Source organism: Macrobrachium rosenbergii, chromosome 3 (genome assembly GCF_040412425.1).
Source record: "Macrobrachium rosenbergii isolate ZJJX-2024 chromosome 3, ASM4041242v1, whole genome shotgun sequence".
Lineage (NCBI taxonomy): Eukaryota > Metazoa > Arthropoda > Malacostraca > Decapoda > Palaemonidae > Macrobrachium > Macrobrachium rosenbergii.
In genome coordinates, this window is record NC_089743.1 from 69,932,272 (window position 1) to 69,957,466 (window position 25,195).

The 25,195-nt window shown below is 35.6% G+C and overlaps 1 protein-coding gene across 5 annotated transcripts in view; it reads right to left on the minus strand.

Annotated features, from left to right (window-relative positions):
* The window catches only part of LOC136825313 (bcl-2-related ovarian killer protein-like), a 206,480-nt gene that overhangs the window by 86,234 nt on the left and 95,051 nt on the right, over positions 1 to 25,195 (minus strand). For all 5 annotated transcript variants that reach the window (XM_067081486.1, XM_067081458.1, XM_067081497.1 and 2 more), the window contains one exon: positions 17,758 to 17,862. In XM_067081486.1, coding sequence (XP_066937587.1) covers positions 17,758 to 17,862 — 105 coding nt within the window. The remainder of the gene's footprint in view (positions 1 to 17,757; positions 17,863 to 25,195) is intronic.

The following is a 25,195-nucleotide window of genomic DNA, read 5'->3' on the forward strand; positions in this document are numbered from 1 at the left end:
ATGGGGAGAAAAATATCAGTGAGTGAACTGAAAACACCAACGGATTAAGAGAGAGAGAGAGAGAGAGAGAGAGAGAGAGAGAGAGAGAGAGGGGGTGGGGGAGGGCGGGATTACAATTTGATGTCCAGAAATTGGAGTTCCTTTGCAATCTGTGTTCCAAGAGTTAATAATCCCTAAGGTCTCTCGTTTAGCGTCTGCGTTCTGTCATGACTTCCTTTATAAATTACAAAACTATATCACTGGAAAGGTAAATAAACTGAATACGAAGATCAAAACTGTAAGAACTAAATATAGGAAAACTGTTGCCAAACGTGAAGATTGGAAAGTGTCTTGCTTAGCAAATTTTGCCGAAATTCAAGAGCTTTCAAATATAGTTACATCGTTAATCATTAAAAGATATGAAAAACTCAACAACATAATATCATTATCGTTGAAAGTGGGTTGAAAGGGGTCTATCTTCTGAATAATAATAATAATAATAATAATAATAATAATAATAATAATAATAATAATAATAATACAATGTCACGACTGACGAGTGGTATAGTTCAAACGCGGACAGAATTTGGTGTCCTTTGGTGCAAATATTGATTTTTTCATCTAACATAATCTCCTCTTTGAATTTTGCCTCGCATTCACGTTTCTAGAAATCTGAACATCACAGCAGAAGTACTTCAAAATTTTTGAAAAGAGAACACTTTTCATACAATGACGCAACCGCAGGTACAAGTACAGCTGAAGTAACCTGTGCACAAGGTGGTCTGAGTTGCACACACTGATAGGAAGTCGTGATTTCACGACGAAGGCGGAACTGGCTGGCAACCGCAAACAATCTATTCCTGTCAAAGCAGTGATCGGCCGCAATCACCAAACTTGGTCGACACAAAACAGCACCGTCGTTGCCACATGTTAATGAACGGACAGGTGGGAGGGAGGGAGGGAGGAATGGAGGACTTCGGGGTGGCCTGGTCCCGTGACTCTGCATTAAAACAGAATTGAAGAACAAGGATGGCGTCTGCATTATGCGCGGCATAATTATGACGTCTAGGAAAAGTTACATGAAATATATAAAGTTTCATGATGCATATTATGAAGTTGAAAAGACCCATAAAAATATTATTGACATGACAAAATTATACATTTCGAATAACAAACTTCGGTATTCCTAATGACTGGTGAATGTGGACAGGTGGTAACCGACTAGGGTATTAATATGTCATATATAAATATGTATATGTCATATACATTCTCCTGTCATGCACCAACAGTCCACATTCATCGATCATCCGGAATACGGACGCTTATTACTCGAAATGTATTGTTACGTTGTGCAAATACGGGTTTTTATCTCCCTTTTTTAACTTAGTAGAACGCTGTTGGATTACAGTAAAATACATTCATATATATACATAATTATATATACTGTATATATATATATATATATATATATATACATATAAATATATAATATATACAATATATACATGTATACTATAAATATATATATATATATATATATATATATATATATATATATATAAAAATGAAAAACTTCCACATCATTAGTGGCTTGCTCACGTATGCAGAGGGTTCATCAGCGACAATCCGGCCGCCCTTGCGCATACAGCCACAATCGCGCTTCGTTGGCGATGACCACAGCTGTGGTGACTCACGGCTACGGAATTACATTCACCAATTAGTCTTGGCTATGAAGACCCTTCCGAACTTACACATCTGCCACTCTGTCTATAAAACATTTTAGTAAGTATAACTTTAATATAAAATTTACTCCAGGGACTAAACGCTAGGACCTGGAAGGGAAATTGCGAGTTGAAGGTTTGAAAGGTGTAACAGGAGGAAAACCTCAAAGCAGTTGCACTATGAAACATTAGTTAGGAGAGGGTAGAAAGTAAGATGGAAGAAAGAGAATATGAACCTAGATGTAGTAAGATGAATGAAAGGGATTGCAACTAGGAGGTTGTGCACCGTGTGAGGTGCACTGACAGCACAACCCTTACGAAGGCATGTAGTGAGTGTCCCTCACTTTTTCCAGAATCCTCTCACCTCTCCCAAAAACCCCAGATTATATATACAGCTTTTTATCCCAATCTTCCCTCTTCCAATTTGCGTGTGACCCAAGGAGGTTAGATTTTTGTGACCATACCCACCTCAAAACACTCTTATCTACCATTCAAAGGCGTTGGACTCTTGAACCACACTTCCCTACAGCTGCCACTGACCCCTTTCGTGTTTTCAATCCCAATGAAATGTTTTATGAAGTGTTGTGAAGAAAGTTCACTCAGCCCCTATATGGAAAACCGTTTTACTGCCCTCCTTTATTCATAGATTTTCTGATAAAAAGAAAAACTACGAAAATTAACTGAGTCCCGAAGAATATATATATATATATATATATATATATATATATATATATATATATATATATATATATATATATATATATATATATATATATATATATATATAAAGATGTAAAGCAACTATAAAGGAGAACTGTCTCTTCTAAAATTTTGAGTGATTTAATGGTCAAATCGCATGTACCCAACGCATCAAGTGATAATTTTAGCGTGGTCAGTCTGACGAGAAAAACATCCAAGAAGGTTTTAACGAACGCCGAACTGAAGAGCGTGTCATGACTTCACAACGGGGGGAGTTCAGGCAGCAGGGCGCCACAACCCCTCCCGCTGAGTGTGATCATTTTGGATCGGCTTTTATAAATAAAAAGACAGTCCATTACTGCAAGATTAACGTTTCCTTTGAATACTCTTCTCTATACTGAACGAAGAGAATAGCAAAGTATCCAAAACATCGTTCTTTCAAACAAATATCAGAACAGCATTTGGGAAACACGGTACATAATGAGAAATTCCAGACTTACTTCAGTATCTTGAGAATCAACCCCAGCCCCACTTTTTCAAGAACACTCACACACGCACTTACACACAAAAACACAAACAAAAGCCTTAAAACACCGGTTAGTGGAGCCACATAATATACCAGGAAGTCTTAAGAAACAAAAGAGCTTAAGAATTTCATTTCAGAGCTCCATTAATTTTGGCGTTGTTTTTTATTTCATGATACGATGAACTCTATTTCTTCGCAACCCGATCTGACAAGAAACAAATATACAAAAAGCAGCCAACTAATGTTTGTCTGGCTGACAGCTATTTTCATCCTGATTGATGACTTAAATCAAAAATTAAATCAAAGCTCCCAGAAAGCAATTATTTGGATCTGAGTTAACGAAAAATGACGTAACATTATCATACATAAAACGAGGTTCACATTTATATAAAAAAAATCTCTCCGTTTCCATGAAGTCATATCAAAACTACATTCATTGCTGTAATATGTAATAATGATGACTAAAATGACACAAGAATGTTGAGAATAAGAAAGAGGATTAAAAGCAGCGTGTGGTACGACGAAGAAGACTTGCTGAGGGAAAAAGGAGAATTCTGAGGTGGAGTTGCATATCACGAGAGATGATGTTCAGCTAATCGAAAAAAGGTGCAGCCAGTCCAGAGAGTAAGTTAGAAAAAGAAAGCTAATAATGAATATAAGAAGGAGAATCTGAACAAATACTTGCGGGAGAAGCATAGTACTTACAGAAGTAAATAGTGGAAAGTTAATGAACAAGTGTAGTATATATACTCTACATAGGAATAAATTATGCAAATAGGAAATGATATCTGTGTGGATACTAAAGTGTGATATTTTAAGATAACTGTGAAGGACAGAACAGAGGCAGAAATGAATAATACGAGGGAGGAAAGCTGAGTGCAGATTTCCAGTATATAACTGACAAGTAAGAGGCTGAATATGCAAAGGCACCAAGAGATGATGGGGGTATAAGTGATGTGAAACTGCAATTGAGTGGCTAACTGGTGTGAAAGATATGTCCACACGATGAGCAGGTTCCAAAGAAACGAGCAAGAGAAATAACTGATCCTACATGATAGATATAACTGTAAAAATCATAAGGTCATAACATTACTTAACTTACCATACAGAGTGTATCATAAGATTTTAAAAGAAAAAGTAAAACAAATGACAAAAAATTGACAGGGGGAAGAAGTGTGTATTCAGATACGAAAGGTTTATGGAAAAACTGCGCTGCGAAATAATTATGGACTTTAGTTTGTAATAAATCACAGCATCTAATGTGAATTTTTAGCAAGCACATGCCAGAATATTATGATATGCTTTGTAATTGTCATATGGTTTTTTTATATCCAAGAGATATTGTGTAGTGTATTCTGTATACTAATAATAGTTATGTAAAAATGTCTTTGTAATGTCAGAACTCACAAATATTAATGATTTAGATAACAGCATAAGTTAAAATTAATAATATGTTTATTAATAATACCGTAATAGAGAGAGGAGACTAAGTCAGACCAGATCGTGTGTTCTAGAGTTGTCATCACAAGAGGTAAGTGCATTGACAGTTAAGATAAGGAAAGACCGGCGCTCTTCATCTCTTTAATAAATGTCAATCAAATAATTAGCCACGTGATGTATCGATCGTGTTGAGATCTCGTCCAAAACGTTTTGCCTTAAAGTCACGTACACCTTTTTGAGAATTACTGGGAGCAAAAGCACATGGCAATTGCATCATGTTTAAGATTACGTTGCTCCGATCACGTATCGTTCTGATCGTGTCTCATGTGTCCAGGAGTCCAGAATGTTCTTTGGATCTCATTCCCAAAATGTTTTACATGATGTCATTCAGATTCTATGGGTCTTGGCCCCAAAACAATTTAGAATATTCTTTGGGTTTTTGATACAGAAATCATTCATTCTTATTCTAGAGACCTTTTGTGCTGGTTCTCTCTCTCTCTCTCTCTCTCTCTCTCTCTCTCTCTCTCTCTCTCTCTCAAGAAAGAGACGTTTGTAATGTAAAGTAAATTTATTGTAGTCATTGGTATTAATTTTAGCTTTTGAGATCTGATAACCATAGTAATTAGTGTTTTTCCAGTAACAGCGCCTATTAGGAAAGTGTGTTTAGTGAAAAGCTGCAGCATTTGGGGTAATCTTGTGAAAGCTTTCACAAGCTTGTGTAAGGTAAAATGAATTTTGCAAATTTAACCATGGTTAAAAGCTTATTTCCGAAATGAAAACATGTTACTCAAAGTGAGTTGGAATTTAGTGAGTGTTGTTTTAAACTGACGTGTTTTTCTTAGACCGGTCAATTACGTAAGATTTTTTTGTGAATTTATTTCATTAAATTTTTTACACATTTCAGTTTTGTGCATTTTTTTATATTCTTATATTTCCTAATTATTTGCTTAGATTTATTTCACATCTTAGTGTTTCTTGGTAAATTAATATTTTTTGTTGATTTAAGTTTGTTTAATAATTTGATTTAAGAATTAATTAAGATGTGTTTTCAATTATTGCTGACGTGACCTTAATGAAGCTATAAATGCACTCCTCCGCAGGGCACATCTTACGAACCATTGGGCATTGCAGAGCAACCACTACGCTCTGAGATTAAGGCCGAGAAACCGCCAACCAATGGGAGAAGACCATGCTCAGTGACGTCAGCGCTCTCTTGGCCAATCAAAAATCAACGCTCTCTCGACCAACCAAAAAGCAGACCGTGACCGCTGACATAAAAAAACGAGACCACAGCCACCACTTCATTCAGCTCCCGCCTGAAGAAGGAAGAAGGCCTCCCGGAACATGTCGCGATACCTACGATTCCAGAAGCACTGACGACCCCTGCACTCGTTTTTGGACCCCGCCCTCGGAATTTCCATTACCTTCGACTTTTGATATTTTTATAAATAAAACCACTGCAATGAACTTTGACATTTTTCTTAATTCTGTTACTAAAGAAGAAAAATGACTAATTAGAAGAGTTGAACGAATAATCTACATGATTAATGCAACCAAGGCTGCCATCATATTCAACAAAACATGTTTGAAAGAGGGCCTATACCCGAAGCATAATTATTATTATTATTATTATTATTATTATTATTATTATTACTTGACCAAATTACACAGAGAAAAATTACATTACAAAAACAGGTTGGCCTAAGCCGTCTAACCAATGTGATCAAGGCCTAAGCATCTGCCCCTCGATCTAAGCAGTGTTTAGCATAAATGCTTCCTGTAAATTACAGGACTTTCTTTGCAAACAGTCACTAAACAGTAATGTAAAATCACTAAACACCAACATTCACAACACACTTACACCCACTAAACACTCACACTTACTATACACTCACATTCACTAAACACACACACTTACTATACACTCACTAAACACACACACTTACTATACACTCAAAAACACTAAACACTCACTGAATACTCAAAACTCAACAAGCACTCACTATATACTAAAAGCTCACTAAACACTTATAAAGTACTAAACACTCACTAAATACTCACTGTACCCCAAACACTCAGTAAACATTCACTAAACACTCACCTAATCCTAAACATTCGTTACACACTAAACACTCACTACATTCAATAGGCACTCACTATACACTAAACATTCACTATGTACTCACTATACACTAAACACTCACTAAACATTCACTAAGTACTCTAAACACACACACTTACTATACACTCAAAAACACTAAACACTCACTGAATACTCAAAACTCAACAGGCACTCACTATATACTAAAAGCTCACTAAACACTTATAAAGTACTAAACACTCACTAAATACTCACTGTACCCCAAACACTCAGTAAACATTCACTAAACACTCACCTAATCCTAAACATTCGTTACACACTAAACACTCACTAAGCATTCAATAGGCACTCACTATACACTAAACATTCACTATGTACTCACTATACACTAAACACTCACTAAACATTCACTAAGTACTCACTATAAACTAAACACTCACTAAACCCTAAACACTCATTAAACATTAAATACTCACTAAACCCTAAATGCTCATTAAATCCCTAAGCACTCATTAAACATTAAACAGTCAATGAACATTCACTAATCACTCATTAAACACTCATTAGACACTTACACACTAAACATTCACTAAATACTATTTTCATAAGACATTCACTAAACACTCACTAAACATTCACTAAATACTTACTAAACATTCACTAAACACTAACACTCACAAAACGTTCATTAAACCCTAAACACTCACTAAACATTCACTAAACACTTACACACTAAACATTCACTGACTGCTTATACTTAACATTCACTAAACACTAACATTCACTAAACCCTTAGCACTTACTAACACACACTAAACATTCAGTAAACTCTAAACACTCACTAAACATTCACTGAATGTTAACACACTAAACATTGACTGAACATGAACGTTCACAAAACATTCACTAAACCTAAACACTCACTAAACATTCACTGAATACTTACACATTAAACACTCACTGAATACTTCGCATTAAACATTCACTAAACACTAACATGCACTAAAACTAAACCCTAAAACAAAACTAAAAACACCCTAAACACACTAAACATTCACTAAACACTCACTAAACATTCACTAAGCACTAACATTCACGAGACATATTCACTAAACACTCACTAAACATTCACTGAATATTTACACACTAAACATTCACTATATACTTACAAACTAAACATTCACAAAACATTCATTAAACCCTAAACACTCACTAAACATTCACTATATACTTACACAAACATTCACTAACACTCACAAAACATTCATTAAACCCTAAACACTCACTAAACATTCACTGAATACTTACACATTAAACATTCACTGAATACTTTGCATTAAACATTCACTAAACACTAACATGCACTTCACTAAACCCTAGACACTCACTAAACACTTACACACTAAACATTCACTAAACACTCACTAAACCTTCACTGAATGCTTACACACTAAACAGTCACTAAACACTAACATTCACAAGACATACTAAACACTCACTAAACATTCACTGAATATTTACACACTAAACATTCACCATATATTACACACTACACATTCACTAACATTCACAAAAACATTCATTAAACCCTAAACACTCACTAAACATTCACTGAATACTTAAACACTAAACATTCACTAACATTCACAAAACATTCACTAAACCCTGAAGAATCACTAAATATTCACTGAATACTTACACAATAAACATTCACTAACATTCACGAAACATTCACTAAGCCCTAAAAACTCGCTACACATTCATGAATACTTACGCACTAAACACTCACAAAACATTCACTAAACCCTAAACTAAATATTCACTAAACCCTAAACCAAACATTCACTAAACACTTACTCATAAACATTCACTAAACACTTACTCACTAAACCCTAAACATTGGCTAAACACTTACTCATTAAACATTAACGATAAAAAAAATTACAATTGCACTAAGCCCTGTTCAATTTGCAGGTTACCAGATCTTTAAAGATGGCCACAAGGCTTTTGCAGCGCCGCCTTGGTGGAAGGCCACTAAACGACGTAGTGCTCGTATAGAGATTGAAACTCCAGGTTTATAGGCTCTATGTTCTAAGTGGATCTTGTCTGGATCATTCTTGTCATCCCCGGGGTGACAGTAAGGAATCTGGGAATTCTGAAGGTTTCTGGGAATTCCAGAGGCTTCTGGGGCTTCCGAAGGCTTCAAGACAATCTCCAGGCTCTCTAGCCTTTGGGTTTCTTGCACAATACTAAAGAACAGTTTTATGGAGAAGAAATCGGAGACAAGAGGCTTCGAAGATTTCTTTGGGGGAAGCCCACATTCTTGGAGATGTATTCCAAACCCTTCAAGATGATCTCCAGGCTCTGAAGCCTTTGGAAACACATTGGATTCTCCAGGAATACTTCAAGAGCTGACGACTGCTTCAAAGGATCCTGGAGTCAAGAAGATGTCTTCAAGAAGACCCAGAAGTCCAGAAGTCTTGTCTCGTCATCGGGAGATATTTATATATATATCAGTAAGAGAGAATCCCATAAGATTAAAGAAGACAACTCGTTACAGCAAAGAAACTGTTTATGTGTCGGAAAAAAAACTCTAAGTAATGGTTAACGTGATTTTCCTTGAAGACATTTTGGAATCCTTCAGTCTCCATTTCCTGGAAGAACGAAAGAAATGCAATTCGCGCATGGGCTGAACTCCAAAGTCTCCAGGAACAATCTCGGGATGCATCAAATTGTCTGGAAGCCTTCAGAAGAGCAAGTGTCATATTTGAAAAGCTGGGTAAGAGAAAGCTAAGAGTAAGGTGAAGGGAAGGGTCCGACCCAGAGGCTGCTTCCTCGGAGGAAGGCAGGTATCCTGCCAGGCTGGGGAAGCGGGCCTGGAGAGGGCCCAAGCCCCTAAAGGTTGGGCCCCAAAAGCCCCCAAGGCTCACTAGTCTTTTGAGGGCAGCCTTGAAGGGAAGGGTCCGACCCAGAGGCTGCTTCCTCGGAGGAAGGCAGGTATCCTGCCAGGCTGGGGAAGCGGGCCTGGAAGGGGCCCCAGAACTTCAAGGATGGGGCCCAAAAACCCCCAGGGCTCGCCAGTCTCTTGAGGGCAGCCTTGAAGGGAAGGGTCTGACCCAGAGGCTGCTTCCTCGGAGGAAGGCAGGTATCCTGCCAGGCTGGGGAAGCGGGCCTGGAGAGGGCCCAACAGCTTCAAGGATGGGCCCAAAAGCGCCCCAAGGCTCGCCAGTCTTTTGGGGTGCAGCCTTGAAGGAAAGGGTTCGACCCAGAGGCTGCTTCCTCGGAGGAAGGCAGGTATCCTGCCATGCTGGGGAAGTGGGCCTGGAGAGAGCCCAACAACTTCACGGATGGGCCCAAAGCCCCCACAAGGCTCGCCAGTCTCTTGAGGGGTAGCCTTGAAGGGAAGGGTCCGACCCAGAGGCTGCTTCCTTGGAGGAAACCAGGTATCCTGCCAGGCTGGGGAAGTAGGCCTGCAGAGGGCCCAACAGCTTCAAAGATGGGCCCTAAAAGCCCCCAAGGTTCACCAGTCTCTTGAGGGCAGCCTTGAAAGGAAAGGTCTGACCCAGAGGCTGCTTCCTTGGAGGAAGGCAGGTATCCTGTCAGGCTGGGAGAAGTGGGCCTGGAGAGGACCCAACAGCTTCAAGGATGAAGCCTAAAACCCCCAAATTTTCATTATTATTACTATTATCATAAGAGATAGGTCCCTCTCTGTAGGAGAAGTACTGATGAATAATTATAATGACTGCGTCTACTTCATTTACATTTGCATAGAGCTTTCTCTATGCCTCTTCTGACTACCTTTTCATCATATATTTACTAATGTCAAATAATGATAATCTTTTCTATTGGTTTTATTTCCTCTAAAAGTTACAAATGTGACTGTAATAAGACACAAGGAAAAATAAGATACAAGTTAAACTAAGATACGACATAATCATTTATATAATGCAGGTAGATTACAGTTACTGGGTGGACTAGTGGGCTGAATTTTGACCATCCATTTGTTGATGCTGTTCCGTCGTGTTCTGGGGCACTGCGGTCTTCTGGGCCCATTCGAAGGGGCTGGCTAGAGAATGGGTGTGGGGAGATTCCCATGGGCAACACCCGTCCTCCAGCAGATCCCGTCGAAAGAACCCAGAAGATGGCAGCGCCTCCGGAGTGACACGCAACAGAGTCAACAGGAGGCCAGTCAGAACCCTCCAGAGTCCTGCTTAACTTGGGTGGGTTGTTCCGCCTGCTTTGTTTCTTCTTTGTCTGGACTTCCTCCACTTTTTCCTTCTACCTCCCAATTTGGCAAAGCGGTTCTTCATCTATTGGGCCTCCTCTCGAACGAACCCAATTTTCGCTCTTTCGTTGCTGAGTTTTTCCTTTGCCTAGACAATTTGCGGTTCCTCCTCAGCCAAGTCCCGTTGGAGCGACTGGGTTTGATCGCCCGGCTTCTGGATCTTCGACTGGACACTTAAATTATCCTTCTGGGCCTCTTTTCCAAGACTATTGTCAAGGGCGACATTTCTTGCTCGAGGAACAGGAACTTCTTGGCGTGAAGCTCAAGGGCGTCCTTCCAGCTCTTTCCTCATTTTCTTTCTCTCCGCTTCATGGGCCTTCACCTTTTCCTCGAAACAGGCGATGTAGACCTCATTCACATTTTTTTTCATCTTCCATTTCGAGTGTTTTTCCTTTGTTCTTTTCAAGTTCTGTTTCTTGACGAGCGAGGAAGTCCTTCAGTTGTTCGATATCCTTTTTTTTCTTAATCATGGCATCCTCCCATTCTTCATTTTTCTTCTTAAGCATTCGTTATTCGGAGAAAAGGTCCTTATTTTGCTTTCAATTTCCTTATCATTTTCTGAGCATCACATCTTTTCAGCTCTTCAACACAGGACCACTCTTTCCTAAACTCCTTCTCTAAAACCTCATTCTTTTGGATATGAAATTCTTCCTTCCGAATGGTGTCATCAGTTTCAGTCTGGTTTTCCAGTTCCTGAGAGCAGACTTAATCGTATTGGCCTTTCCATGTAGATGGTTAGTTAGTCCTCCAAAAACATTTTTAACAATATCATATCAAAGTTTTGAACTCCCTTTATAAATAAACAATAACACTGATCCAAAAAGATTCATAGCCAACAATTTCGCACAAACGTTTTTCAATACTGGAAACGTACCTTTCCTTCTACTTCTTCAAAGCATATAATTTTATTTACAGATGATTCTAACGGAAACTGGAATAAAAAAGGGAAAAAAAGATGAATTTCCAATATATGTTTTGAGAAAAGTGTTGAAGTCTTCAGTTCAGGCGAAATAAGATTCCAGAGGAAAAGAATCTGTCTCTTGTACATGTTTCTAGAAATGGACTCGGAATCTAGACTGAAAATACTGACCAGACCTAAAATTACTTATTTATTGGTGTCTCTCATTAAATCAGCTTTATAAACCATTGAATAAAATCGTTAAGAACCTCATTTCTATGCATACAAAGTGGAATTAATAAAGCAATGGCATTTTACCTTATATAAACGCTCGTATTCATGCTAATTCATCCATTCACACACACATAAACACACACACACACACGTGTGTGTGTGTATGTGTGTGTATGTGTGCGCGAGTATTTATGTGTAAAAGGGTCATACAGCTGTAGGCTTCTTATATATATATATATATATATATATATAATTATATATATATATTATATATATATATATATATAATATATATATATATATATATATATATATATATATATATATATATATATATATTATATATATATATATATATATATATATATATATATATATATATATATATATATATATATATATAGTTATATAGTATATACACACACACATATATGTGTGTGTGTGTGTACTACATATATATCTAAATATCTATATACTGTTTCGAGGGTTAATGTGATTTTTCCTTAGCAACATTCTTCAGGGTGCAATGTCCCTGCCTGCTTGACTTAGGGTAGAAGAGACTCTAACCTTTGGAAGCAACGCTTCTGGGAGAAGGACACTCCAAAATCAAACCTGTGAGAGGAAGGGACCCTTTAGCCATGGTAGGCAACCTTTCTAAGAGAAAATTACTCTGAATGCAAACCTTGTTATCGAACCTTGGACTGTGCCCTAGCTACTGTACCATGGCCTCTGATGGTCTTGGGTTTGAGTTCCCTTGCTCGAGGGTACAAACAGGCATTTTTCCTCTTTTTTGTTCACTTTCCTGTTTTTTGGAAAGTATGTCGGACAGGCTGATATGAAAGCAAATGTTCCTCAGTGGATTAACAGGAAAGCGCCTTTTTCTTTACTAGTTTTTTCCTTCTGAGTATTTTATAATTTAATTTCTTAATCCATCCTGACTTCCCTCCCACCGTTGTTGTAGCAAGCTTGGCATTTCCTATTTGCCTTACAAGATGTACCAGCTCCACTTTGTTGACCAATTTCTTTCTTAGCACTTAATATATATATATATATATATATATATATATATATATATATATATATATATATATACATATATACATATATATATATATATATATATATATATATATATATATATATATATATATATATATATATATGAATCACGAAAATTTGGAATGTGATGAATATATAAATAAAGACAAAATCCATGAAGGAAACATTGTTTCTCTTTCCTTCATGGATTTCTGTCTTTATTTATTTATAATATATATATATATATATATATATATATATATATATATATATATATATATATATATATATATATATATATATATATATATATATATATATATATATATATTATATATATATATATATATATATATATATATATCATGTCAAACTCCATTTGTGTTAAGAAGTCTTTTTGAGTGAAAACCAGGACTTTGAACATGTACTTTCGTAGTTTATTCAATATTTTCAAGTTCACACTGAATACAAAAGAAGCTGACAGAGCTTTATATACAAAAACAAAAGGGGGGGAGCAGGGTTACAGTTTGTTAATATGAGCAGCATATTCTCTAAACAAAAAAGACAAGGACAAAGGATCAAGGGATAATCCAGGGTGGAGATTAGCATTACCGGTGCATGTGGCTTCAATTAACACCATCTCCAGCAGATTCCTTTTCTGATGGTCATTGACCTTGTGGATTATCGATGACATATCCCAGTTAATTGCATGGTCTGTCTTAAACCAATAATCCACAATGCCATTATTTGTTAAGCCTCTTGAAATGGCATATTTGTGTTGGGAGCATCTAAATTTTAGTCCTTTTGATGTTTGACCAATATAAATCTTATTACATTCTTTGCAAGGAATAATGTAAACAATATTGTTTGAATTGGGCCAGCTATTCTTAATTACTTTATTTCTCAAAATATTATTATATTTAAATACTAAGTTAATATCAACAGTTTTTAAAATGGGCACTTAGTATTTAATTACAATAATATTTTGAGAAATAAACTAATTAAGAATAGCCAGCCCACGTTTAAACGGGGAGTCCTTCAACTGGCGCTCCTCCTGCAGCACAGCTAGTGCCTTCTCATATATATATATATATATATATATATATATATATATATATATATATATATATATATATATATATATATTTGTTCTTCGTTGGGGGGGAGTGGGTTCCGTTCCCAGCTAGAACTCTGCTGGCATAGTTGAATCTCCATTTGGCCAGTGAAGAATAAGAGGAATTTATTTCTGGTGATAGAAATTCATTTCGCTATAATGTGGTTCGGATTCCACAATAAGCTGTAGGTGCCGTTGCTAGGTAACCAATTGGTTCTTAGCCACGTAAAATAAATCTAATCCTTTGGGCCAGCCCTCTAGGAGCTGTTAATCAGCTCAGTGGTCTGTTTGAACTAAGATATACTTAATTTATTATATATATATATATATATATATATATATATATATATATATATATATATCTATATATATATATATATATATATATATATATATATATATATATATATATATATATATATATATATATATATATATATATAAATATAGATATATATAAGCCAGTTCCAATAACAAGTATACTGATGTTCAAGAAAACATGTAAACGATCAGCCGTACCTCACCATGAACAACGAAAGAATATAATGACCGAAAGCTAATTTAGCTACTTAAGCGCAGAGTTGCGGGGCAGAGGAAAAGTTTACAAAACTAAGTAATCGATTCTAACCTGCAATTACAGGTCTACTGAATATGTGTCCATCAAATAATGGCAATACTGTACCAATAAAAGGCATCAAGTTAACACCTTCCACCTATTGTCCATCTCCACCAATTGTACCTTTTCCTCAAACGCTGCTGTTAATCTAAATCACCTGCAAGAAGACGCTCCCAGGGTCCCTTTTCTGCCTGACTCAGCACTGATCTTTGATGGGCACCTATATTAATCTCAGTCTTCTGAAACACCTGCCACTAGGTTCACTATCGCTCTAGTGTTATGCTCCGGCACCCTTTGGTTTTGTAATACCCTCTGAATTGCATTGTATTGGCATATTCTCCTTCAATTTGTAAAGCACATCTAGTTTCTGTCAGCCTTTCCTGCAACACCTTTTCTACTATTTTTGTAGCTTGGTAAAATAGACTTATTCCTCTGTCAAGTTCCCACTGCACCCCTTTTCCCCTTTTATGCCATTTAACATGCATCTATATATGAACATGAAAGCAGATTACAATTAGCGGAATAAATTCTATTGGAAGTGCAATTAAACAAAAACACGCCAGAATAGTGATATAAAAGAACTAAACATTTTCACTGCTATCGTTCAAGAAGCAAATGACGAAAGCGTCTCCATTAGTGGCATAAAAACGGGCATCATTTTACTCGAAATAAAAAAGTGGAAAAACTAAAGTGCTTTCCGCTTTCGGCAAGAATTTGCTGGATGGTGTCTCTGTGAAAATGACGACGAAAAAACTCAGGAAGAAAAATCTTCATGAACTTCATTAAGAGACTAAAAACAGTTTCCTTCTTTTCACCAACGATTTTTCCTCTCTCGCCCTGATACACAGTCAGCTTCTTTAAGGAGGAGACGCGTCTCATTCATTTTCTCTTTGGGAGAATATATCGTGCCCTTGTTTGCGCGTCTCATAAAAGATCATCTTGTTTATTACATGCTTATTTAATTCTGTCACAGTCATTCTTTCATTGAATACTCTTTGCTAAATTGGGGAGGCCGTCTTCACCTAGGTCTCCCAGACTTTAAAATGTAATATTCTCAGGAGGAAAGTGAAAGTTTTTAATCAGAAAAATTTACTTTGGATGAAAAATGACTCATATGTACAATGTCCGCCCAGCCTCCATCTATAACTTATCTTTTGATTAAACACCCTTACAAGGAAAATATTTTCTCGTCATTTCCTAACATTCAGTTACTCTCTCTCTCTCTCTCTCTTCTCTCTCTCTCTCTCTCTCTCTCTCTCTATGCAGGTTGCTCCTTGTCCTCATTTCGTGACAATAAAAGACCTTTTACGGCGTTATAAATTTTAACGTCCTCTTCTACTGTACTTTTTTTTTTTTTTTTTTTTTTTTTTGAGAGAGAGAGAGAGAGAGAGAGAGAGAGAGAGAGAGAGAGAGAGAGAGAGGTGATCAATTTGTAAAACTATACATAGCCAAAATCATGTATGTTATAAACGTAATTATAAAAATACTTATGCATATGCAAATAAACTAATCACACAAATAAGATCCTACACTTCAAAATATATGATTTAACATGGTAAAATAAATTATGAGAAATGCGTTCGTAAATAAGCGTACAACTGGTTGTTTCGTAAACAACAATACTGAAACAGATGTTCACCTGTCGATTCTTGAAAGGATTACAGTAGTAACCGGTGACCTGACAGCTTTCAGTGTACTGCCATCAGACTCGCATAACACTCTAATATATTCAGCATTATTTTCTTTTGCCGTAAGGATATCATTATCGTAATTTTATAAAATCTCTCACCGTCCACGTTAAGAACTCAGCTTTTTTATGTTCATCATTATCTTGATTTCATTGTCATCCGGTTTTGCAACTTCTTCTTGCACGCGCATCTAACGAGTCGTCAAGCAGTCAATGGAGCCATGAAATGGGCAAAATCTAATAGACACACATTTTCTCTGAACATAACCTACGCTCCCATATCTAAACTAGGTAATTTATCAGTAAAATCATGCACGAAAAAGATTTATATATATATATATATATATATATATATATATATATATATATATATATATATATATATATATATGTATATATATATATTTATATACATATATATATATATATATATATATATATATATATATATATATATATTTATATACATATATATGTGTATAAATATATGTATATATATATGTATACACACACATATATAATATATTTATATACATATATATATATGTATATATATAAAATTTATATATACACACACATATATATATATATATATATATATATATATATATATATATATATATATATATATATATATATATATACATAAGTAAAATAAAAGCATGAAATCTTTCTGTGAGGAAACTAAATTTATGGGTTGTAAATCATTCTTATAATTACACACTATTTACACTTACATCAAAATTATCATTCGCATCTCTAAGAGAGCGGGAGATAAAGATCACACTCTGCAGATATTTCGATACTATTAATGCGTCTGCCTTATAATAATGTTAGTAACAGTTTAGTTTTTGACATAAGGAAATCTCCTGGCCCAAGTCCACTGAGCTCTATTCGAGGTATACGAACAATGATGTCAAAGTAACCAACCAGCTCCTACTTCGAATTTCGATTATCTTTTTCAGTATTACCGACGAAGAATGAGTAGAACAAAAAGCATCAGCAACAAATAACACACCTCACAGAGTGGTAAGTTAAGAATCTTACAATATAAGGGTTCTATAGCTATAAACAAGAAAATGCACAGGGAAACTTGACACATACTTCAATGAACACATAAGCAAGCACATGGTGCAACCACAAATTTACATACACATGAGTTTTATAAGAAAACACTTACCTTCCGCCCTAAGCCAGGAAAAAGTAAAAAGAAATAAAAACATATTTGCACAGGTTTATCTCGTCATACCAAGTGAGGTACGGGCAACTATCCTCCAGACACCACCAATCAGTCAGAATTGTTTTGGCTTTGTATCAGTCAGAAAGTTCCGCAAGGGACCAGATGATAATACGGCAACTGTGTCTGAACCCTGTGTTCCTGTGTGTGTGTGTGTGTGTGTGTGTGTGTGTGTGTCTTACCTTATCTGAGGTGAGTGTGATGGAGAGCTGGCGAGTGACGGAACTGTAGAGTTTGGGATGCGATCTCTCCAACTCTTGCCCGATGCATGACACCCGGGGGAAGACCTTATGACGGGAGACACAAGCAAAGGTCGATGGATTAAAACAGTGACAAAATGCGTTGTTATCAAGTAAAATAGATTTTTGTAGCTTGAGAAATATCAACCATAATTTTAACAAGTTACCATGATAATGATGCACGTGAGTGATAATAATAATAGCAAAAATGATGCTGAAGGAGAAACAAGAGGATAATACAGGAAACCAAACGATTTCAGAACTCTACCGAAGCAGATTTAACACAAAAATATCTAAAAAAAATTATATTTCTACAACCTTCATAATTATCTTCTATAAAATATACAGGACTGTGAGACGTCAAATCTGTACAAAATAACTCGGATACTCATTCCGCCTCGTCAAATAAACAAGCTTCTTATGTGGCTCAACAATTATGCGTCCATACCAGCTATAGGGTATTTTACACAACTTGACTGAAAATTTCAAGGGGGTAACTTTTAAACTCCAATTCCCCAGCCCTTTGGAAATTTGCACATCACGCAGAATGGTAAGAATGCAGCCATTTTCAATTTCCGGAATCGGCATCCCACCAGTCAAAAAGTGTGGTTGTAGTCTGGGGCATTTCTTCATACCATGGGGTCCTCAACCTTTACATGACACTCCTCACCCTGGGACAAAGTACTGTACATCCTTATCCAGAGTCACTGGTACTTGCTAGGACAGCAATGCCAAGACTGTACCCCTTACTACTTCTGCAGTAGTAGTCCTTAATAAATTGACTGGTCTGATCTACGTAGTTGCTGTTACTTCTTAAGTTAGTGGCAACTAAGCTATTTCACTCGTGTGGGATGCCGTGAAAAGAAAATACTAGCATTCTCTTCACTTGTGTGGTGTGGGAATACCCAATAGCCAGAGGCATGTGTTCACAACCCCATATCTGCATTGATGTTGCAAAAACAAATTGTAAATATATACATATATTATATATGTATATAGACTACATACCTACATACATACATAATGTGTGTATATATATATTATATATGTATGCATTTTATAATATATATATATATATATATATATATATATATATATATATATATATATATATATATATATATATATATATATATATATATATATATATATACCAGAAAATATGAAACATAAATACCTGTTTTGTCTCTCTTTATCTATGAAATTTTCAGAGGACATAAATTAGAAACATGAAACACTGGGGAAAATCCTGACCTGAATTTTCTGTCTCTTTATCTAGGAAATTTTCAGAGGACTGCTAAATAATGGTGGAAATTTCACAATATGCCAACAGGCAGCACCGCTATGCATTAGTCCTCTGAAAATGTTTTAGACATAAAGACGAAACCGGCAAGGAATTACACCTAGTGTTTCATTTTTCCTGTGGTAAAGCTGCATATGTCAATCATGTGTAAGTCCTGTGATTATAATCAAATATATATATATATATATATATATATATATATATATATATATATATATATATATATATATATATATATATATATATTATATAATATATATGATATATATAATATACATATATATACTGTATATATATATATATATATATATATATATATATATATATATATATATATATATATATATAATAGACATACATGTACATATATCTGTACATATACATATGTACACACATATGAATATATATAATTTATTTATTTATTTGTATACATTTACAAAAAACTAATATATTAAGTGCTGCAAATACCTTTGCAGACGGTCAGCGTCAGTGCACTGAACTCTTACATCCTGAAAGCACTTTCTCACTCACTGGTTATTATCTCACACACATTCCATTACCTGTTCAAAGTCTTTCTCTGCGTCTTCCTCGTAACAAATCCAATTATACACTCTCTCCACCAACCTATCCACATCAATTTTCTCCACGTGACTCAACCACCAAGAATCCAAAGATCCAACTTTTCATGTATGGTAAACACTTCTTTATTTTCTACAGACATTTTATACATTAATTCATCTCATCAACTTCAAAACTTCTGTCTCATTTGTATTTGACATACACACTTCTGTTCCAAACAAGAGAGTCAGCTCAATAATTCCTTTATACCATTCCAACCCAAGACCTACACATCCAATTTTCTTCCAGTCAATATCTTTTGCACAGACTCTGCAACCTTCAGAGTTTCATTTACCATGTGACTTGCCTCTTCTCTCATTCTACCACTGTCCATTACATTTACTCCAAAATACAAGTACACTGCTTATTACTTCACCCTTTGGGTTTCCATTTACCTTTATATTCCTACACATGCTCACAGTCATTTCTAACTTTCTGCTCTTATAAATAGCAAATTTGCAAAACGTTCACTACTCCACATGTCATTTACTGTAATTTTCTATCTCACACCTAAATATTCTATCTTTTTTTATGATCTTTTCTTCAGTCCACCCATCAAGATATTAAGCAGGCAAAGAGACAACTTTCCCTGGTCCCAAGAACAACTCTAACACCAAACCAGTCACCCTACAATCTGAATATTCTGATGTGTGATTTCTTTTCAATAAATGTACATATATATATATATATATATATATATATATATATATATATATATATATATATATATATATATATATATATATATATATATATATGTGTGTGTGTGTGTGTGTGTGTGTGTGTGTGTGTGTATGAACTACTAATATACGTGGTAATCAAACGCCACAAAATAATATTCAAACTATGACTTCAAAATATCACTTAGTCTGAGGTATAAGTATGTATGTACGTAAAGAGCATATCAATACACAGGTGCATGAAAAATCAAGCAATCTTATTAATCTAGATTCCATCCCATGCTTGAAAATAAAGACTCGTCATCTCATTGTCATTCGGATTCCCTCTGCGCAACACGGAACTCGTCTGTTTACGGCGCGTGCACAAAGCTCTTATGCTCGTCCCGCAATGGATAATGTAGCAGAGGAGGGAGGACGACGACTGTGGCTCACTGGAATAATTTTGTATAATGAATCTGGTAATGAAATAGTTTCTCAAATTCCAGCGAACCCGGATAATCACATGCACCCAGGAGGAGGTTCCTCTTGCGAGGTCAGGCCGCACGGAATGGGCTAGTCGATGCTTTTATCTATTTCGAGCATGAAAAAAAAAAAAAAAAGAAAGGCGAGCCTCATGCACTGCTTAGATGGAAGATTACAACGTTAAGTCTAAACATACGGAGTGTACAAAACGTCTTAATTACTGTTTCTGTCTATCATGAGCAAGAGCAAAAAATCACACTCATTAAAACTGCCGAAAAACCGAGCCCAAAATGGAAACAAAATGTAAGTAGGAGCAAAGAGAATTGTTTTATATTGTACGTATGAATACGCGAAAACATAGCCTTGACAGGGAGAGGCATACAAAGCTCAGGTCGCCTCAATTACATACATACAGTACATTATTGTATAGGATTTCTTCTTTACAGAAAACACCTTATATACAGTATTCATATATATGCAAGCAGATAAAGGATTTTACAGTTCTATACATGCTACTATAATATACGCACACACAGAATACTTCTTCTTCTTCGTTTTTAACGTGTTTTTTTCCCATTTTTATATGGAGTAAGCACGATGCCTTCTTTTGAAGGACTTTGATATGGCGGTAGGGTAGGCCGTAGCCTCGATCGGCTGCCCTGCCTGACACAGAATACGCACACACATAAATATGTGTGTGGGTGTGTATGTATATTACATGAAGACCTATAGTTAAAAAAGTTAAGTATACTTAGTTTAACCAGACTACTGAGCTGATTAACAGCTCTCCTAGGGCTGGCCCCAAGGATAAGACTTATTTTATGTGGCTAAGAACCAATTGGTTACCTCGTAACGGGACCTACAGCTTATTGTGGAATCCGAACCACATTATACCGAGAAATGAATTTCTATCACCAGAAATAAATTCCAGTATGGAACTGTATACTGTATAAGGTGTTTTCTTGGAAAGAAAATATTCTGTACAGTAATGTTTGTAGCTGAGACGGCCTGAGCTTTGTACGACTTTACCTTTCCCTGTCAAGGCCTTATTTTCGCTCATTCATACGTACAAAATAAAATAATTCACTTTGCTCCTACTTACGCTTTGTTTCCATGTTGGGCTCAGTTTTTCGGCAGTATTTAGCTCCACACACACACACACACACACACACACACACACACACACATAGATATATATATATATATATATATATATATATATATATATATATATATATATATATATATATATATATATTATATATATATATATATATAATATTATATATATACTGTATATATATACATATATATATATATATATATATATATATATATATTTTATATATATATATTATATATATATACATATATATATATATATATATACATATATATATAATATATATATATATACACACATATATATATATTTATATATATATATAAATTTCGTTTATAAGTTGCAGACTTGTGTCAAATTCATGCTTATAACGAATGAAAGTGAATTCCCCGCTCCCAGTTCAAATAAATGAACTTAAAACTGCAGGAATGTAAAGAATTATTTATTACGAAATCTGGGATATAACGAACTATTTTGTACGTCCCGGTGACAGTTTTATTAGTAAAATATACCTGTTGTAACGAAGTGGTAATTTTATTGTTAAACAAACATCAAGCAATTGTTATCCCAGTGAAACCGAAGAATTAATGCTGTGTTACTTTCTCATTAAAGGTTTTAAATACAGGAAAACTACAAACATAACTTTAATTTTGTTTTAAACATTAGAACGCATATCCAGTTCTTAAGCTAACAATGGCTTTTATTGAAATGTATTAGAAATCTTGACACACTTAGAAGGATCGATACTTTATCGTATGGACTTATCTATATCAAAACAAGGGAGGTAATACAATCATTTCAAGTATCTCCTTCTATACTGAATGATGCCTATAACGAATTGCAAACGACAGTCCCCAGTATATATATAAATATATATATATGTATATATATATATATATATATATATATATATATATAGTTAGATATATGTAAATACGCACACATATATGTATATATATATATATATATATATAAACATATACATGTATATATATATATATATGTGTGGTAAATGTATGTTTCCATACACTCTGAAACGCATAGAGCAATTTCAACCAAACTAGGTATACATATGGACTTAGCATCTCGAAAGAACATTGTGGGGTAAGACATCACTGGCACCAAAGGGGCATGTCGGAAGGGGATGAATGCAAAAATTACAGAAAACGACAGATATTAGTGTCTAATCCATAGTTTTCGAGGTCGTTGAGATGAATAGTGACACTCCCGATGCCTTTCAAGTCTAAGTTCAGCCCTGATAGAAAGAGGGGGTGAGAAGCAGGTGGGAAGGTGGTGATGTGTAAAAATAACTGAAACAAAAATATTAGTGTCTAATCCATAGTTTTCAAGGTCCCTGAGAAGAACAGTGACACTCCCAATGCCCTTTAATTCCAAGTTCAGGCCAGCAGCGGGGTGTGAGAAGGGATGGGAAGGGGGTGACATGGAAAAATAATTGAAAACTACAGATATTGGTGCCTAATCCATATTTTTCGAGGTCGCTGAGAAGAATAGTGACACTCCTGGCGCCCTTCAAGATGGTAACGTAAAAATAACCGAAAACTACAGATATTAATGTCTAATCCATAGTTTTGAGGTTGCTGTGATGAATAGTGAAACTCCTGATGCTCCTCAAGTCCAAGTTCAGCCCAGATGAAGGGGGTGGGGTGAGAAGGAGTGAAAAATAAAATGGCAAAAATGACAGATATTAGAGTCTAATCCATAGTTTTCGAGATCACTGGGATAAATAGAACATTCTCGATGCCCTTCAAGTCCAAGTTCAGCCCCGATAGAAAGGGGGGGGTGAAATATAAAATGTCAAAAATGCTGGGCAATGTAACTGAAGCAACTATCTTAACAGGAATGGCGATGAGAGAGAGAGAGAGAGAGAGAGAGAGAGAGAGAGAGAGAGAGAGAGAGAGAGAGAGAGAGAGAGGAGAGAGAGAGAGTTTATCGGTTGTCATTCAGAGATTTCCCGGGCAGCGCCAGGTTGGTCAGCTAGTATATATATAATGTAAGGAGTATATACATATTTACGCATAATATGCAGCTACAACACGTCACATTTTACTTTGATCAACAAAAGAAAAAACTAATTTTCTTGAAGAACTGCTAGACTACCGAGAGTAGTTTTGAGACATCAAAGGATGCCTCGTTGATAGGATTTTTCTCATAAGGAACCCAATTATGTCTACGGCCGCCAGAGAGAGAGAGAGAGAGAGAGAGAGAGAGAGAGAGAGAGAGAGAGAGAGAGAGAGAGAGAGAGTTGAGGTGGAGACACTTTGTTACCATGTTAAAGATTATAATGATCAGATTTCCACTCCTTCCTCTTATCTCTTGTTCTTACTACTTAAGCACACGTCTACAATAGACACCCACAGGCACACAATATATATTTGAGTGTATATATATATACACACATATATACATATATATATATACACACATATATACATATATATATATCCCACACACACATATTATATATTATATATATATATATATACAATTTCTATTTAAGTCAATGGTATTTTTTGCAGATAGTATCTGCTTGTCAAGACTTTGAATCAGTCTATACTCCTTTTTCCCTTCTGGCAAGTTTCTCGGGAATAAGTAAAAATGATTCAAGATTCTTTCCATTTACTCGTTCTTTTTCTAGTCGACGGACTGTTTCCCCACCTCTGTCAAAGGCTTCATCAGGACTGGACTAAATTGACATACACGGTTTTTATTACCCATGCAGTAATAAACAAGTAAAAAATGCAGTGAAGTTTCTTCAGCACAACCGAGTTTTCTGTACAGCCGCTACAGCGTATAATCAAGGCCACCGAAAACAGATCTACCTTTCAGTGGTCTTAGTACAATGGTGTATGAGCCACGGCCCATGAAACTTTAACCATGGCCAGGTGGTGGCCTATCCTATATCGTTGCCAGAAGCACGATTATGGCTAAATGTAATCTTAAATAAAATAAAAACTACTGAGGCTAGAGGGCTGCAATTTGCTATGTTTGGTGATTGGAGGGTGGATGATCAACATATCAATTTGCAGCCGTTAGCCTGAACAGTTTTTAAGATCTGAGGGCGGACAGAAAAAGTGCGGACAGAAAAAGTGTGGAAGGACAGACAAAGCCGGCACAATAGTTTTCTTTTACAGAAAACTAAAACTGTGTATGTTGATTTATAATCCACTCCTGATG